The sequence below is a fragment of the Contarinia nasturtii genome, unplaced genomic scaffold, assembly GCF_009176525.2.
Source record: "Contarinia nasturtii isolate CC-2019 unplaced genomic scaffold, AAFC_CNas_1.1 Cnas_scaffold_2678, whole genome shotgun sequence".
Taxonomy (NCBI): domain Eukaryota; kingdom Metazoa; phylum Arthropoda; class Insecta; order Diptera; family Cecidomyiidae; genus Contarinia; species Contarinia nasturtii.
In genome coordinates this window covers 722,616-741,611 of record NW_022199997.1, presented here as the reverse complement: position 1 = coordinate 741,611, position 18,996 = coordinate 722,616, and the positions used below count along the sequence as shown (strand labels likewise).

At 31.9% G+C, this 18,996-nt stretch overlaps 1 protein-coding gene across 14 annotated transcripts in view; it reads right to left on the bottom strand.

Annotated features, from left to right (window-relative positions):
- Positions 1 to 1,789: 1,789 nt before the first annotated feature.
- Positions 1,790 to 18,996, bottom strand: part of LOC116348735 (TLD domain-containing protein 2) — a 95,720-nt gene continuing 78,513 nt past the window's right edge. For 12 of the 14 annotated variants that reach the window (XM_031779832.1, XM_031779826.1, XM_031779820.1 and 9 more), the window contains 4 exons: positions 7,105 to 7,226; positions 6,862 to 7,021; positions 6,608 to 6,777; positions 1,790 to 6,501 (listed from right to left, as the gene is read on the bottom strand). In XM_031779832.1, the coding sequence (XP_031635692.1) occupies positions 6,366 to 6,501; positions 6,608 to 6,777; positions 6,862 to 7,021; positions 7,105 to 7,226 (588 nt within the window). In that variant the 3' untranslated portion in view covers positions 1,790 to 6,365. Of the gene's footprint in view, positions 6,502 to 6,607; positions 6,778 to 6,861; positions 7,022 to 7,104; positions 7,227 to 7,814; positions 8,194 to 13,705; positions 14,167 to 18,996 lie in introns of those variants that run through there. The other 2 variants (XM_031779830.1, XM_031779829.1) reach the window with 2 other exon arrangements.

The window sequence follows — 18,996 nt, the reverse complement described above, 5'->3', positions numbered from 1 at the left end:
TCTTGCATCCACGAAAATGATGCTAAAAAACAATAAAATGAGAAAATAGATACGCTACACTCCATATGAAAGGCATATGCATGTTTTTTGACTACCATGTTCTATATGCAGTATACGCGCGCATCGATTCATTCACTGGAGGTACTTGCCAAATAAAAATAGAAACCGACTGGAAATATTTTAAGAACCAAAGCATATGGCTGTGATTTTTGTCTCTTTTACGCGCGCGTATATAAAAATAGCGATCGGTTGAATTGAAAGGCGCTGTTTTTATTCCAGTGAATTTCGAGCAGATTCCGACTATGCATAGAATTATGCTATCAGCAAAACGTGCATGGAATATGAGAAAGCACGTTTCACAAATACATAAATCGAATGGAAATAACTTAAACGTAAACAAATCACATTCATTGAATGCATAACTTTCGGCGATTCATAATTGAATTTAGAGGAATGAAATGAATCAAATTATAACAAGTTTTTTCGGCGGCACATTGACATTTTGTAAGAAAAATTGTGTTAAAGCATTATATATTTTTTTGATAATCATTTCCACGCGACTTTTCGTTTTGTTCGGTATTCCATTTCCATTTCATTTACGACCAAGAAAGTTTATATTGAGTACATCACTTCCATCACGTTGATCGTCATATAAATAAATATCGGCGTATTTTTTGTTGGACTATTATATGATTTAATGAGCTATCATATGATTTTTATTTCTCATACGTGTAGCAAAATTATTAGTGATGTAGATTCACAGTGCATGTGGATGAAACCAACTGTCGTACATGCAAAATTTTAGAGTGATTTATGGATTCTATTTTTTTCCACTATCGTTTTGGAATATGGTAAGTTAGGCATTGCTAATACGGAAAACCTTTTGATACTTCTGAAAAAGGCAAACACTCAAATCAAAATAACCACTACCGATCGATATTTTTTAAATGAAATTTTTACAAAAAATGATGGTTTTTTTATTATCAAATAAAAAGCAGCTCCCAAAATCGGATTATGGCATCTAAATATAAGTTACGATTAAATCAAATCAATGATCTTTCGGTGGAATTATTACATGAATAAAAATTCCAAAAAACTATTCAAAGTATTTTTTATCTTAAGAGAGAGTGTGGGGAGGGATAAAATAAATATTGCATTAAAGGAATTATTTTCTTTATCAATTGATGAATTTGCCCAATGGAATTCCAGTGGACACTGATTGTTGAGAAAAAAACTTTAAATTTACTGGTTGACAAAGGATAATTTTACTTACACACAATTTCCCATTGGATGCAGTTTCCTGTGATTCAGTTTGGAAATACAAATACATTCAATTTAAATAAAGCGATAAACACACAACCATTTAGATAAATATTCATTTATTTCATTCATTTTTATGTATATATAATTTGTCCTTGCGGTGTAGTAATGGTAATAATTTAGTTTTCATACGCATTTTTCTTTGCGCCTGTGTACATTAAATATATGCAATACATCTGATCAATATAATGTTTGTATGTGTGTAATATATCAGAATGCATGTCATACATTGTGATAATATCATTAGAATAGTGTTTTGACAAATATTTGCGAGCGATTTCTTTTAGTTTTGTCCCATAGTATTTTTTTTGCAAAAATTTTGTTTTCATAAACCGAATTGGTTTTGTTTAATTTGTTTTGATCATATTCAGGCATTTGTCATATCATTCCAAAATATTTGCTTCACAACTGTCGTCTTTGCTTCTACTTGTCACAGTTTCTTCTCTTTTCATATTAATATTAAAAATAGTTTTCATATTTACTTTACTGTCTATTCTGCAATAATATGGCCTTAATTTATGTTGAAATTCTCTAGTTATTTAGCACTTAAATTTGCACTTGCAATGAATTGTTTCGTGTATCCGAAAGATGCACAATGACAAATGCAAAGCAATGACAAATCGCTTCGCATTCGCCAATGTGTCGAATTTCGTGCACGAATCATTTTTTTGTGTGTAGATCTGAATCTGGGCCCTTCATTAAACACAGCAATTGAACGCTATACACTAAGATGTATGCTTTCGGAAAGCGATGATTAAATATTCTAACGAACAATGTGAAAGGAACTGAGTTTTCTTCAGCAGCAGCCTAGAATCAACAATGTCCTTTTGTTTGTCTTCTTGTAACTGAAAGAATTCCTGTCATTGATGGTAAATCTATTTTTTTTTCTAAACTTGAATGAATAACAAATTGTATTGTGATGTTATATATGGTTAAACGAAACGGTGCTTGGAATCTATGCTTTTGGATTAACATTGTGTTCAAATTTTATTTTTCTTGGTAGTTTTTTTTTTCTTCTAGTTTCATAACAATAAACACTCTAGCCAATTTAATGTTGTACTGAATAGTACTACTATTCGTTGTATAATGCACACACTAAAAAACACCAATAAAATTTTTATTTATTCAATTTGAATCAATCGCAACAGATATACTAATGTGCAAATACGCGTTTTTGTTTCGCTTCCATTGTAATACATTATGTTACTATTAATTGTTCGTTTATGTGATTTTATTCGATCAATTGTCGTTGGGGAAGTGCAATCCACTAGGAAATACCGAAAATGAAATACAATTAGATTTCCAAGTTTCTGTTTACTCTTAGCAAAAATGAAGCGATCGATTATTTAATTATACAACAGTTCTCAATTTGATAGTTTTACAGGCAAAACACATGGCTACGCTAAAAATTTATGCTGTTGTTGATAAATGCTACACTCAAATGGTAGGTGTGTGTTATTCGTTAGTTTTCTTTGTTTTTGTGTGATTTTAGTAAAATCTTTTTCTTTTTATGTTACGAACACTCAATTGTCATAATTTTGTCTAAAAAACAATTTTTGCCGTTAAACACGACTAATTCAAGCTAAATCCATGTCTTATCGCCAAACTTGGTTGGGATTTCAAAGGCTTTTTATTTACAAAAAAAGTGGTTTCATTTTTATTCTTATCCTCATATCATGTAGATTGGGGAAGTTAATGAGTGTTCAGCTACAAACGCGGGATATGTCATTTAAAAAAAAATCCAGTCTATTCTAGTTAATTGACTAAAGCTCTAAAATAATTTGGGTATGTGTCTTTTAGAACACCTACAAATGTTCTAGTTTCATATAATGGCTAATATTAGTCCGGCTTCGAATCAATGAGTTTTGTTTCTCAAAGTTTTTTTATTCAGAAAATATTTGCATGTTTATTTAAAAGATGTTCACTTAGACTAATATTCTGCCAATGCCACGATACAGCTTGGATCGGAGCAAACGTAAAAAATGATGTTATACTCACTGCTATGCTATCAAGTATCAGCAGCGATATGCTGTGAGCTTTAAACAAAATAAAACAGTCTCCGATATATTTTGTAAAAAAAAAAGAAATCCTACTAGCTAGTAATTGAATTGTTGTCTATCTCTCTGATTAAGAAACACTCTTTTTTAAATAGCTTGCTTTGTCTGAATATAATGAAACTAACTCTATACAATATTATTAATTTTACACTAAGCATTTCATTTAAATCGTTTTTATTAACATTTATTATTGTACACTTAGTATTTATTGTACACATATTCATAATATGTCTTTAATTATTCAGTTTATTTTTTTTTTTTGTTTATTGCTCGAACAATATTTGTTTTTGTTCGTTTAAAAAAAACGTGTACTCTTTTTACTTTTGGAATAAAAAATATCTCCCAGTTGCTTAACTATAAAAAACTCAGTGATATCCTTGGTTTTACTCGGTTTTTTTCATGTAAAAAAATGAAAAGAAAAAGAAAGGTATCTCAGAATGTGTGACGTGATTTTTGGTCAAAGGTGAATAGTGGATCTACAAAATTATTCGCGATTGTTTTATCATGAAATGAAAGTGGTTTTTATACGTTTAAAATTGGATTTGGGAAAAAATCCCCTTTTTTGTGATAAAAGAATCGTTTTCTCCGATTTGATTGTTAGTTTTGAAAAATCGAATGGGATGATGTGATTTTGATTTGTTTTTTTTTTTTTAGCTTTGTGTGTTGCTTTTCAACGCAATTTCGAGAACGCGTTTCTATGGAAATATTTTAGTTCATAATGTTACGAATCCCTGTGATTTTCGTTTTAATTCATTTTATTCGGATGTCAAATTTTGTGAAAGAGAAAAAGAGAGAGATAGAGATAGAGCTGATGATTTTTCTTTGGCTTTTTTTCTGTTTGTTAAAAAAATATATTTAAAAATATACCTCATTTATTTTCAGTTATTTTAACTGTATCTCTCTGTGTGTATGTTTATGTGTATTTGTTCCTCGGTCGATCCCATTAACCAAAAGCCATTGAAAATAAGATTTACGAACATTCAAGTAAATTGTGCGGCTCATTTGATTTATGTCACTTTTGTTGATTGCCTTGCATCAAAAGAAAATACTCACCCCAAAAAAAGGAACAGAAGAAAAAACAAAGCGAAACTTATATTTTACTTTATTCATAGCGCACAAAAAAGATTATTCGGCATTCAAAGAGACAAATAAAAAAAATCGTCAAAAAAATCGGTGTTGAATGAGAGAGAGTCCCGCTTATATATCGGCAAGAAAGTAAATGAAAAACACAATAAATAAAGAAACCACAGATTGTTCAACAAGTAAAGTATACTCCCACCAAAAAAAATAAACTCAACGACGCCATAAGATGCTTGAATTGAATGAGCTTGAAGACAAAGTCATCAAGACATGGAATTGGAATTGATTTGTTTTGTGTTTTGCTTTTTGGTTTAGTTTTATGTAAAATATTATGCAACGTATTTTTTGTTTCTATTTATTTTTCATTCACAACATGCTTTTTAATCATCATTTTGTTTTAAAACTGGTTTCATTTGTTACTTAGGTTGTGTACAATCTTTGTTGTTATTTTTGTTTTATTAGGATATCAATATTTTTGTTATTTAAATGTTGTATTTTCTGTGTTTCATTTTCATTTCACTGTATTTTGTATATATGTATATATTTATAGAATCATCACTAATCCATACTTTGAAATTATTAAATTATACTTAAATTTAGTACAGCATAAAACTATATGTATAATGTATAGAAATTAAAAATTGTTTTCATTGAATTTTCATGCGTACAGACACAAATTCTGCCCTACATTTGCAATGTGCATTGAATTTTATTTAATTTGTTATTATTTTGTTTTAGTTCAAATTTTCCATTTAAATGGCAATATATTCAAATTGTTTTCTAAATCATTTGCACAAATGGCAATTATGCTCTTCTCATGATATATATGTATATAATAGTTTAGATAATGAAAATCTATGGTCGATTTTTGTATTAATATTTTTACAATACCACAAATGTTCTTCTCGTGCAAATCATCATTTTGCTAATTTGTCTTTTACATCAATGAATTCGGCACTAGCATCCATTCTTTATTCAGATATAAATACCATTCTCTCGTAAAAAAATAATCCCAAAAATCCATAACATTATTATTTCATTTTGGCCGGCCGTGTCTTTTCCCTATACTCTCGCCTTTACATTTGCATATTGACGCTGGCCACGGCCTCTTCATCTATGATCATCATTAATGTCACTTCTTATGGTTTATCTCACGTACAATGTATAATTGGTTTTTGTATTTTTTTGTTGTTGTTGTTTATTTCTTTTAATAATATTCACTAGAGATACAATATGGTTTTCATTTTAAATATAGATGTATATAATATGTATAAATAAATAACGAACAAAAAACACACATTTTTTTTATTACTTCATTCAGGCGTTAATTAATTTATTTTGTTTCAACAATACGTAAATAAGTGAATTTATGGGTTGCAAACAATTTGCTGTTCCAACAACGATTCGATATTATGTTTTCTTTGCAATTCGGTTCTGATTCAAACCACTTTGCTGCTGCTGAAGCGATTCATTGCGAATTGTCTGAACAATTTGTTCGTTATTTTTTTATTCTCTGATGTTTTCATTTCGAAGATTGATTGGTTGTTGTATTGTTGCTGTTTAGCTGCCACACATTTTGATTTTTATACTTAATTTGTTGGTTATAGCTGTGTTTATGATTTTTTTTCTATTGCGTGGCGAGCACATATACACACAAAAACTACTTAAACAAATGTTGTATGTTACAATTATAAGTTCATCCAGTTTAAATTTAAAAAAAATCCAAACTGAATTGTATGTCATCTACGAAGCATAACGAATGCAAATGAAAACTTCTGTCGCCTGCTGAAGAAACAATGATATCGAATAAGCGATCGAGAAGCGGAGAATGATATTTTGTTTGCTTTTTGTTTTCTCTTTTTCTCTCTCTCTCGTCTTCAAGTTCAACATTCCATTCAAACAGTGTTTTTAAACAAATGCCCAGCATTCAAGTGTTTTTACAACAAAGTCTTCCTGCGGTGCTAGTGGTTCATTGGCATATGTGCTGCATCGCTGTGATCGTCCTAGATTTAAATCACCATCCAACCATAAACCGAATTTGCCACTAAAACAATAAAAAATAAACAAACAACAAAGTTTTGTTAGACACAACTGTTTTGTTTAAAAAGTAAAAAAAAAAAACGAAAAGAAAACTTATTATCGATACTTACTCGCCAGCTCCGATGGACAAACTTTCTGGATTACCCTTGATAAAGTACAAATTTTCGCCAGTCCAATGAAAGACTTTAAAACTTGGATTAAATTTAAACAACAGCGATTCACCAGTTCCATAAAATAATTCGGAAACATGGAGCGAACACGATGTCAAAGCACCAAATACCTGTTGTAAGTAATTTTTGCCGAATTAAACTTTTACCGTCAATTTAACATTCATTTTAAATAAGACTTAAAAACTTGTACTTACATTATTTTCTGTATCCTGAATAACTATTAAAATCGGACTTTCTATTCTTGCCAATTTTCTATAGAGAGAGTTAAGTGAAAATCCATTCTGTGAAGTGCTGAACACCAGCGACCACGAATAGCCTTCTGCTCGTGCTGGTAAATGTCCACATAGCTTTTCTCTGTTTTCGTTTCAAAAAGATACATTAAAAATTATTTTCGTAATTTATGGTCAGCATATAACCAGCCTGAAGCCTTTACGTACCTGTGCTCTTCAGTCAAAATCTCCGTTGTGCCAATAAGATCTGGTAATGGGAAATCTTGGTCGAATGACCCAGTTGCGAACAAAGATGCTTTGCGGTAATCATCTGTGCTCATAGACAAAACCTATGATAAAGATTGAGTTTTCATTAGATATACATTCAGAGTTAAATTCAGACAGACAATGAGAAAAAAAAACAAAAATAAGCTAAAAATGTCTAGAAATGGTTAGAGTAAAAAATATATGATAACGTTCATCTAAAGAGACAGATTTTGCTAAATGGGAAACATGATATATGACAAATGATCGAAGCATATCACCAACTCAATTGATGACTTTCAAATGCAAACTGATTGTATATGAAGGAAAAAAATAATAATAAACGGAATAACTAACATCAATCACATGACTACAGAATTATATTTTCACGCATACACAAACACAGTCAATTAAGATTTGCATTTTTGTTTGTACAGAGGTGAAAGACTCCGAGCATCCTATTCAATTCAGGCTAATTACAAAAACTATGAATGAATGAAATACCAATTCGACGTGTTGAATAGCAAAAATAAGGAAATCACGTTCCAAATTGTTATTCTATTCAGTTCAGTAAAATGAGCCGGCTTCATCAATAATAAAATAAACCGTTAAATCTCATTGAAGTAATCAATAATAACGTAGCATTTGTTTTAATCAATGATATGACCAATTACCGATTCGAGATCGAATTTTTTCTTCGCATTGATGGATTCATCAGTTTCGACACTTTGTAATGATGTGCCAACGACAGGCCGATATTTTCTTCGAATGTATGGCAAAATGTAATTAAGTCGCGGTCGATAGTAGATATACAGTTGATTGCCCCATTTTCGACCGGAAATGTATGCAACAACCATACCGATTACAGCTATAAAAAACCACATGATTTTCTCGTCTCGTTACTATAACAATTTCGGATCTCTTTTTTTTCAATATTCACAACTTTTGCTTTTTTGCTTTTGTTCATCGATAAATTTTTTATCGTTACAATTTCACACACAGTTCACTTTTAAAATTGCCGATCGGTAACAAAACTAGAACAGTAAATAAATTTTTTTATTGTTTGTGTATACATATGATTGACAGACTTTTCCTTTGTCATGAAAACAATTATATATCCTCAACGTAATATGAACATTGATTATTCATGATGATTTAATCGTTACGGTCGTTCACTTACAAATGAATCGAAAATATTGTAGTTTCACATTGTTTCGACCAATAAAAGGGGCATCAATCGCATTAAATGTCATGAAAATCGGAAAAACTGAGACTGAGTCGACTGGAAAATACGTTTCAGTCCATTAAATGTCAAGTCGGTGCTTTTTTGAACACGCGAAGTAAACATTTGAAACTTCGATCGAAAGAAGCAATTAGAGTAATTTAATGCGTTCAAAAAAAAAAAAAAATCAAAATACCCAAAATATTTATTGATATCGAAATTCAATCATAAATTCTTCGAATTGAATTGAATCGATCGTTGATTTCAGTTCCTTTATAGGTCAATTGATAGTAATTTAAGCGAAGATTGTTTGTGCTTCGATTGTCAGATAGCAAAATTGCGGTCCAGTTCATTGGAACGAAATTACAAGCAATTTTCTAATAATAATCTTTAATTTATGCTTCGTGTTCGATGCAAATATGAAAGTAAAAGTTTTTTTTCATGAATCACAAAATGTTTTTTTTTTTCGCGACTCATCGCAGAAAAAACGTGTTAGTACAATTTCTCAACACCTAAGGTTTCGTGTATCGTTAATTAGATATGGATCAAATGTTAATCTCGTGCAATGTTTTATTGACTTTTAAATAAGAAGTGGAAGTGTTTGTTTTGCCTATCAGCAAATAGAAAACGTTTTTCCTTTGTCGAGCCGGTGATTCATGGTTATCACAATTGAAAATTTCCAATGCAGCGGAATTAGTGGTTGATTTAACAAAAGTCAACAATCTGTTAGAAAAAAGTTTAAATCTCTATTGCTGTCGAGAAAAAAGAAACGTTTTCGAAAGCAAACCGCATGTTTTGGCAATACTATTGAAAAATATGTAAACAAATACCAAAATACACGCAAGCGCAAATGAGTACCGTTATGATTAGCACGTAATACAAAACGATGCGGTTGCATACGAAAATACGAAACATATTCAAACTATATGTTCACACCGGTGAAATTGGAAGTCGCAAAGACCGCAACAGACGCGCGCATTCCACTCGCTAGCGATTCCGTACAGCGAGCGTGTTTCTGATGACACTTGTCACGAAAAAAAAAACAACTTGAGAAAAATATTCGATACGAAAAGACTGTCAAATGTATACAAAATCAAGATTTGCGTGTTCAAACATTGATTATTACAATTAAAGTACCGACACATTTAAATTTTGCAGGAAAATCCCGTATTCAATTCAGCGATTTTTGCTAATGCGCAATGATTTCATCATTTATTCTATACTAAATAAACTTTATTGTGTCGCGATTCTATCACAGAAATGTCACATTAAATACTTTCAAATCAAAATGCATATCGATTAAAATCACTAAATGAACAATTTGTGAATCGAAGACGGTAGCGAATTAAATACAGTAAAATGATGTTCTAAACATTATAACTAATGTTACATAAACAGAATAAAATGAGGAAAAATGTGCCCATTATTTTATGAGCGTGCGGAAGATAAAATATGAGTGTATGACGTTTTACACAGCAATACAGTGACTGAGCAACAACGAACGCAAATACACTTGTGCGAACTGGTTCGTGTTTTTTCTTTCATTCTCTGTGTATTGAACAGGGAGAGAGCATCGCGCGTCGCGATATATGCCACACGTATCGGATGTTGTACGTGAGTTTCGTACATGACGAATAAAATATGTTAAGTACAATTGTGAGTGCAGGGAGCCGTCACCGCCAAATTCTTCATCGACGCGCATTTATTTACACTCCACCAGCTGTGGTCGCTTGCAGAAACAAAAGGAAACTCGCGATTTTTATTGCAAATTCTTTTTTGTAGAATTTATTTTGATGAAAAAAAATTTGCGCAAAAAATAAAGATTCACGTCACATCAACTCCATACAAAATGAAAAGAGTGTTTTTTGTTTTTGTTGCAAACATTTTTTGCGAAAATCGACCTGAATTTTATGTGCTGCATTTTATTACTATTCATGGTTTGTCGATGAATAAATCATTTATTTCTTTTCTTTGTCTGCAGATCGGGTTCTAAGCGTTTGATCGAATTCAATATTTTTGACAATCGCAATCTGTTCATATACATTATGTGTCCGACGCTAAAATAAACTGTATGATGCTATTTGTAAATATAAACCATTTGTTGTTTGCTCTGCTCCTGTTTCATTTTATCTTCTTTCTTTGGATCGTTTCAAGTGTTTCGACGTGAGAAACATTTTTAAATTGAATTTTAGAATTTTTGGAAGTATTTAAAACAGACAGTTTTTGGTATGAATTACGCATTAAAATTCATTATTGACTGTGGCTAAGAATGCCAAAACGACATCCATCGGAAAATATGAGCAAAAAAATCCAATCAATCGCCATTTAGGTTATTGGCTAGGTCAAAAAGTTTACGTGATTCGATATAATTTTATGCAAAAAAAAAACTAGTTTTATTTTTCTGCTTTCTTGTGCAAATCGAATTTTCTGCTGATATTATCATAAATTGACGATGAAAACGAGTTTAGTGAAAAGAAAATATTTGATTTTTATGTGTGGCTAATAAAAAAATGAGTTTTTATAGCCCACAATCTCAATACCGAATATGTGCATATGCAACAAGCCTCTCTCGCTTAAATGCCGCAAAATATGTGCGAACAATAAAAATTACGCTTGAAACTTGTTTTTCTAATCGACCCGAAGGTCATTCCAATTTATATGTAAAACTTGCTCCTTTTTTGCAAACGTTTCTCTATTATAAATTGCGGAACTAAATGAATTCATTTTGAAAGAATCCAAAGCGTTAGGTCAAACCACTGATAAAAATCAAGAAATTCAAGAAAAACCATTGATCTGCGAAGCAACTTTGTTCATTTCCTTTTGTTTCTCAATAGGTTTGTTTGTATACAAGAGCAACTCTACCGAATTGTTTCATTCAAATGATGATATCAGTCGACGGAATTTTTCGAATAATTTTATTTAAGATAGATAAGCCGAAAAAATTGCAACCAATCAATTATGGCGATGAGTTGAAGTGATTTGTTTACCGTCAATTGCATTCAAAATGACAATCCATTGATAACACTTAACCACTGTGTGGCGTGTTTTCTGGTCGAATTTTGAAGGGTACGTAAAATAAGCAATGGAAAAAACGAAACGAATGGTGAAAACGAGATAAAATAAATGTGCAATATCGGCTCAAGCATCCGATGTGTTTGGATCTATTTTTTTTTAATTTGAAGATCAAAACAATAATATAAACAAAAGATAATGTCAAATGTCACAAATCAGATGATAAAAATCAATTTTAAAATGCCACTCTTCTGTTTACCACCTTCTCTTCTCATCTGTGCGTTTGCGGCTCTTTTTTTATCATGCGATTAAATGATCATCAATGATAAAGCGTGTGTATTTTTGGAATATTTGATAACCGGTTTGTTGCACTTCGAGCAGACAAAAAGAAAGACGTGCGCATTGACATCACATGTGGATAGAAATGTGGTTTATTGTTTTGAATGCACCATGCGACCCGAGAAATTATGATGACAATACACGTTTTTGTCAATAATTAAAGCAATCTTCACAAATGACCTTATGATAAACAAAAAAATCTGCCGAAATATTTAGTTTGGCTGTGTTTAAATTTAAAATTCATGAAACTTGATCAAAATACTCATTCTGAATATATAAACTTTTTGTTTGCCATTTGTGGTATATTTTGAGTAGCGACCAATCACAAGCAGCTTGAAAGCAACTTGCTTCGGAATGCAAAGAAAATTTTATAGAAATATTGTTCAATCAATTCCAAAGCCATTCGCATTTCGACACACAAGATGCAGTCCCTTCATATCAATTCGACATCTTCTTCATGTCAATTCGATCTTGAAGCCACAACTCTCTAGCTCTCTCTCTCTCTCTCGCTCACCCCATAGAAAGAGAGAGCCGATTCTATCAGTGTGTATCAGTTCATGTAGATTGTTTTCATTTTTAATCAATTTTAATTAATCTAAATGAATCGAGTGCAATAAAAATGGCTGTATTTTGATTAAAATACATTTTAAAAATACATTTCGATTTCGTTCAATTGCTGAATTGCTGAAACAACGCGTCAAATTGTGAATGCATGATAAAAAATTGGCAAAACAAACATTCAAAGTGTGTGTCGTCATATTGTGCGTCTTGTTTTCAGTATTTCATATTAGTAGCCCCTCTGTATCAAACAAAACTTCTATTTAAACAAACACACTCGATATACGTCAAGATACGGCGTTGATGCGAACTGGACTAAACATTTATCAATAAATTCCGGAATTTATAAGTCGCATTCACGCGACGCCAAATATAGGCTTCTCTAATTAGATACATTTATTTCATTGATGCGTTTCACGACGATCGTCACGTAGGTTCTTCTTTTTGAATACCGTTAAGCGAGAAATTTCATATAAAAAAATGGTAATGATGCAAGATTCAGATGCATTCGCTGAACAAAAAAAACTTGTTTCAAATTTTGTTCTGAATCGATTCGATTCGAAATGTACACATGTCAATAATTTGAAATGCGTCATGATCTGTTTTAGGGCTCAAATTCAGGCCAAATTAAAAAAAATATGTGAAAAAAAAACATTAACAAGACAACATCGAATGATTTGCATTTCAGCCAAACTTGAGTAGAATTTTGATGAGAGACTTGATCATGAAGTTGCAATTTTCGCTTTAAAACAGTTGATCTCAACTGTTCAATTAGCATCATTTTGTGACGAATCTACTGAAATAACGATGCGAAAACAAAACAACCCTGATCATCAATACAAACAGACTGTGTTGTTGGCTACATATCAAGAACTATTTTTATAGAAAAATAAATCGGTATTGCTTTGCAATTTTTCGGTTTTCATTGTTTGTGTGCACGAATTCTTTCATCAGAAAGCTGCTCGGTTGAGTGAGGCAGTGCATGACGATCGAATACAAAAAAAGCACAGTGCAAATATTCAAATTATTTGCGAAATATCAATTGGTACTGTCCACGTCCGAATGTAAAAGAGGTAGTCGCAGTTCAAAATAATGATAATAATATCGTAAACAATTGGCGATATTCTGCGATGGTTGAAGTTGAAATGGTGATAACATTGTAATTTTGGATTGTTTTCAAATCGTTGACGACGCCTATGCAAACGACTGTCGCCAGGAATTGAAAGGAACCAGTTTTTTACGTGTAATCTATGTTATTTTTTGCAATCTTGTCGTAGTTGCGTGAAAGATTCTCGCGATTTTGATTGCATATGCAGTTTTTTTGGGAGACAACGATTCGACAGAAAAAAAAACGTTGCGACAACAGTATGGGGAATGGAAATAATATGGCAAAAAGTCGTTCTGTTGACGAAATTTAGTCAAAAAAAACCTCACCTTCGTCTTTAAGTACTTGGTCAATCGAGCGACTTTCGATGGCTTCGAATTTTTCTTTAACGATGACATTGTTATAATGATATTCGTTAAATTCTCGTTGATCCGGCTTAAGTCTCCGATTAACACCGAACCGAATTTTTATACAAGACTACTCCCTTTCTCCGAGGGTTTCTTACTGCACGACCTTTTCTTTCACACGATAATATCACAATGCAGAGAATAATACAAATTACACAAAACTCTGTATTATTTCTATTCTTATCTTGGTGAATGACTACACTTTATACGGTTATATTCTGACCGAATTGTTTTCGAAAAATTGGCACTTTGTGAATCAATTTTTTATTTTTATTATTTTTATCAGCGAATTGCAGTTTTATCAGAATGCAAGAATAATAGCAAAACGAAGAACGCACAACGTTTCCCAGATGACGTCTTTTTTTAATATAATTGTTAAACAAAAGAAAACGAAAACACAAACACAACATATACTTTCACAAATGTTTGGCGTTTACATCGTGGCAAGTTTTAAAACAGGTATATAAAATTTGGCTCGGTATTTTTTTTTTAGATGAATATTTTTCGATTTTCTCAACAATGCCGTTTTGGTGTCACATTCGAGAAATATTTTTAGATTGCTTTAGCCCAATTCAAAACATTTAAATGACAGTTTTATTCTCGTCGAACGTTCTCATAGAAATTACTCGAAACACCGTTTCTTCGTTCAAATTTAAACGAAGTACAACTAGAGTAGATTTTTGTATTTATTTTGGTTTCTCGCAACCAAAATATACGTCGCTTAAATTTTATGGCGGAAAATTTAAAATGAAATGAATTTCGCAAAAAAAACGGTATAATTTTGTTTTATTTTCGATTCACAAAAATAGGCGAAATTTTTCTTTTTCTTCCTTTTGTAGCAACATCTACGATCTGCAAAACACAATCGAACTCGATCACTACACGTTCGAGACTAGACTCAGAAATGTTGTTGACGATAACGACAACGGCGCGCATACGAATGAGAGCCGCCTTACTCTATCTTTCTCTCTTTTCTCTCTCTATTTCACTCTGTTTGAAATAACGCTACGGATAGAGCCGACCGACCCAGAGCACCGTAATCGCACACACCATATTATGTGTAAAAACGACGAACAAATGTATATTCAAAGCAAGTACATTCCTTTTGTATATTGTTTGAAAAATCAAATCAATAGCACAGTGACACACACAGAGATACAGAGAACCATAAAAACATGGGCACTGTGGATGGTCAATATTCGGCATTTGCTATTGTATTCATATATCGACAATTGTCTTTCATCTGCTATTCTTTTCACAGATATCTACTGTTATTGTTGTTATTGTTTTTATTGTTGACGTTGTCTTTTTGTCGGGTGGCAATTATCGAAAAGTAGTGCATAAATGAAAAAAAGTTTCTTTGAAGATGAGAGAATAAGAGAAGCGAGTCAATAGGTTCCAGCGTAATATCCATTTTATTGATTTTTCATTCACAAGTCGGATTTTTTTTTCTAAAGCACTGTTAATGTTTTTATTTGCCGATTTGTAAACAAATAAGTGTTCACCATAAATATGCGCATTGACCAGAGGGAGAAGTGTCGATGTCGGACAATATTTGAAAATGACAAAACGTGAAGTTAGACGGCCGACTGTATTCGATTTGCAAATTATATGGTAAGCTAAATCGATGCAAAATAACAACAAATTAAGCTTGAAAATGATCCGTGCGATTGCGATGCAAATGAATTCATTTACCGAAATAAACAAAACGTTCAATGGCATTTGAGTTCAAATCAATGATAAATACACCGAATCAATCGATATAAAATAAAACGTAAACACGCGCATTTTTTTTCTTATTCACTCTCAATGTTCATCTCGTGTTAAGTCAGTGATTCATTTGGCAACTAATTGCATTTGAGGTTGATTGCATCAAAAATGAAATTATAATAATTTGACTTAAAAACCGAGAGGATTAGAGAGGAAAAAAACTGAAAATGCTGTATAATATAGATATATGACTGTGATAACATGGATTTAATTGCACAAAGTTGATTTTGTTTTTGATTGGTTTTGTGCGAAAGCGGGAAAGAAAGGAAAAAATTATTTGACTCAAATATTGTTGCCAGTTGCATTGAATTCACTCTTCCTCTCCCTTTCTCTGTAAATCCCTCACAATGCAGAGGTATAATTATCATCACACTTGATTCTATGTGTCTGCCGAAATCAAAATGAATTCCAGTCGGTCGTTATATTTATATTGTAACTAATTGATTGAAGTGAAACTGTGACAAACGCCTGCATTCTTTTTTTATTATTTAAATTGTACGACGAAGGGGGCTCGTGTAATTATTCAAAGCGATATACATTAACATCACGGACTGAATGCGGCGCTTCAACCGACTGGTTTTTCTAGATACGGTGCGAATAATAAATCGAAAACAATTTTATAACATTCAAGATAATAAACCGACAATTTTTTATGAAGCGTAACAGAAGTTGAACGCTTCTTTATTCTTAATGTTGTTGTTTTTTTTTTTTTGCAATAAACAGCAAATGCATTCTGTCGGCAGCGAACGAATGAATCTGTCATTATTTCCATCTTTTGATGGATTTTACTTTTCCGCACACACCTAGTGTGTAAGGTAAAGTATTGGAATCGGTCGAAAAATTAACACCCATAAAAAATGTGTTTTCTGGGTGTTTTTGGGGCCAGGGAACACGAATCTAGCGTTTTTTCGATGTCCGAATGTATGTGCGTACCCTGTACCCTGTACCCTGTACCCTGTACCCTGTACGCTGTACCCTGTACGCAAAAATTTGTTAACACGATAACTTTCAAACAAGAAAAGTAATTCAAAATCTGACTTCACAGGATGATTGGGGGTGCCGAGGAATAGAAACCATTAGATTTTGAGCGACTTTGGTTGACAGGGTAAAGTGTCATGTCTGGTGTGATGCCCATGTCCATCCATGGGAAAAATTCAATTTTTCTTCCAAAAGTGATATTTAATGTATTCTTAAACACTCAAAAATGTGTATTGAGGGGTTTTTGGGTACGAGAAAACCGAATATGACGTTAGTTTTGCGATACAATCAACTTTCGAAACACTTTTCATACAAAAAATTCAAAAAATTTGGATTTTTGTATGGAAGCCATGCCTGTATGATATCGTAATGAGCTGAAACTTTGCACAGGTTATTTTTATCACACATAAATACTATTCCGAGAGTTTGAAGACATTTCAACGAATATTAGGGGCACCTCCCGAACAATATTTTGGATTTTTCGCTCTAAAACGAAATTTTGTATGGGAAGTACCCTTAATATGCATTGAAATTTCTTCAAACTTTCAGAATGTTAACTTTTTGTGAAAAAAATAACCTCTGCAAATTTTCACATGATTACGATATCATATAGGCATGGCTCCGATACAAAAATTCCCATCTTTAGTAGTTTTTGTAAGAAAAGTGCTTCGAAAATTATTTTTATCTAAAACTAATGTCAGATTTAGTTTTCTTTCATGTCGTGGATCACAGTGCGGAAAAGTTCATCTTACGGATGTAAGACATTTTATTTTTCTTCTGAACTACATTTAATATTTCGTATTTAAACCTGTTAACAAATTTGTTATTTTAATGCAGATTGAAATAATTTCACGTCGCAATTGAATATATGTATTTCACAATTAAATCTAAAAACAGATGATACAATAAATGTTCGTGTCACGAGAGTGCAAAACAAAAATCAATTTCGCAATTGTCGACGACACTAGCAATGAGCTATGCGATATTTATATAAAGCGATTATTCATGAATTTCATCACATCTCTTTTATTGTGATGTAACTTTGTGAGGAGTTCTGATTCATGAAATTGGTATGCTTCACATGCTATTTGTTAAATGAAACCGTACAAATCAACGATGGATAGATGATATGCTTAAATAGAGCCAACTGAAATGTCAATTGTATGAGGTTATAAATTATTATTGATATGTATATTGAAATTAATTATGTTGTTACGTCGATACTTCATCACGGTTCATAAAACCAGACTTTTGATCCAATTCGAAAAAGATTTGTAAACAAAGCACATTTTCGAAGCGCCAATTAATTGTTCATAAATATTGTGTATGTTATCTTGCGCATCTCCTCTCACATCTCATCATTTATAAATTGAATTGGACGCGTGGCAAAAAAAAGAGTCGAAAGAGAGTATCGAAAATGACAATGGTTGTTAAAAATGGTGACAAGTGAATAGCCCAACCTTACGACTGTCCGAATGTGGATTACATGCTAAAATGATAGCAAAGGTGAAATGAAGTTTATATACATAACACCGCATCAATTTGTGTACATATACATCTGTTGTGTGTATTTTTTTGTTGACCAAAGGAAAAACAATGATTTTTATTTTTCGTTTCAATTTAATTGTGGGTTATGTTTGACGAGCGAGATCGTTCTTTGTTGGTAAATAAAATAGCCAAAACAATAAACACGGAGAGTTTGACACTCGTGAAATGTAAACAAAAAGGAAATTCACATTATTCGCAGATTGATTTCGCTCAGTTCGTAGCCGATTCATGAATAACATACTTTTGACATTGAGCAAAGCATATTTGCCGAATGAATGAATTTCGTTATTATTTAGGAGAATTTCCATTGAAATGTCTCATCGAAAATGCAATCTATTCAAAAAAAAAAATGTAAAAAAGAGTCTCTAAAAAATATCTCTCTACCAAAAATGATTTTGCCGATGACTTTAACATTTAAGAAATTACACATTGTAAATTTTGAATGCTGTAAGCGTCTGCAAGGACTTGATGAATGAAAACAAAAAAAGTTGATTGCATATGACAATGTAATATAGCCCAACATCTAATATGTAACATGAAAATTACAATTAAAAACTAAAGATTTTGAAAACCATTTCAAGTGATATGACTATAGCGAGACATGAAAGACAGAAAATAAAATGACATGAAATGTGATTTTGACAGTATTTCAAACACAAAAAAGCAACTCAAAGCCAGACTGAGTTAATTGCGAGGGAAAAATATAATCACAAAACCAAGAGACAGGTAACCACTAATTAAAGAGAAACAGGGCACTTGAACTCATACAGACATACAGTGTGTGTGTGGGTGTGCGCGATGATCATATCATTTGATCATCGGTTTTAAAAAAACGGAGGTGATCTTTGTGCAAAACATTTGAGGATATACTCATTTGATTCTGTTATCTACATAAAAATGTCTATTGTTGTCAGGTG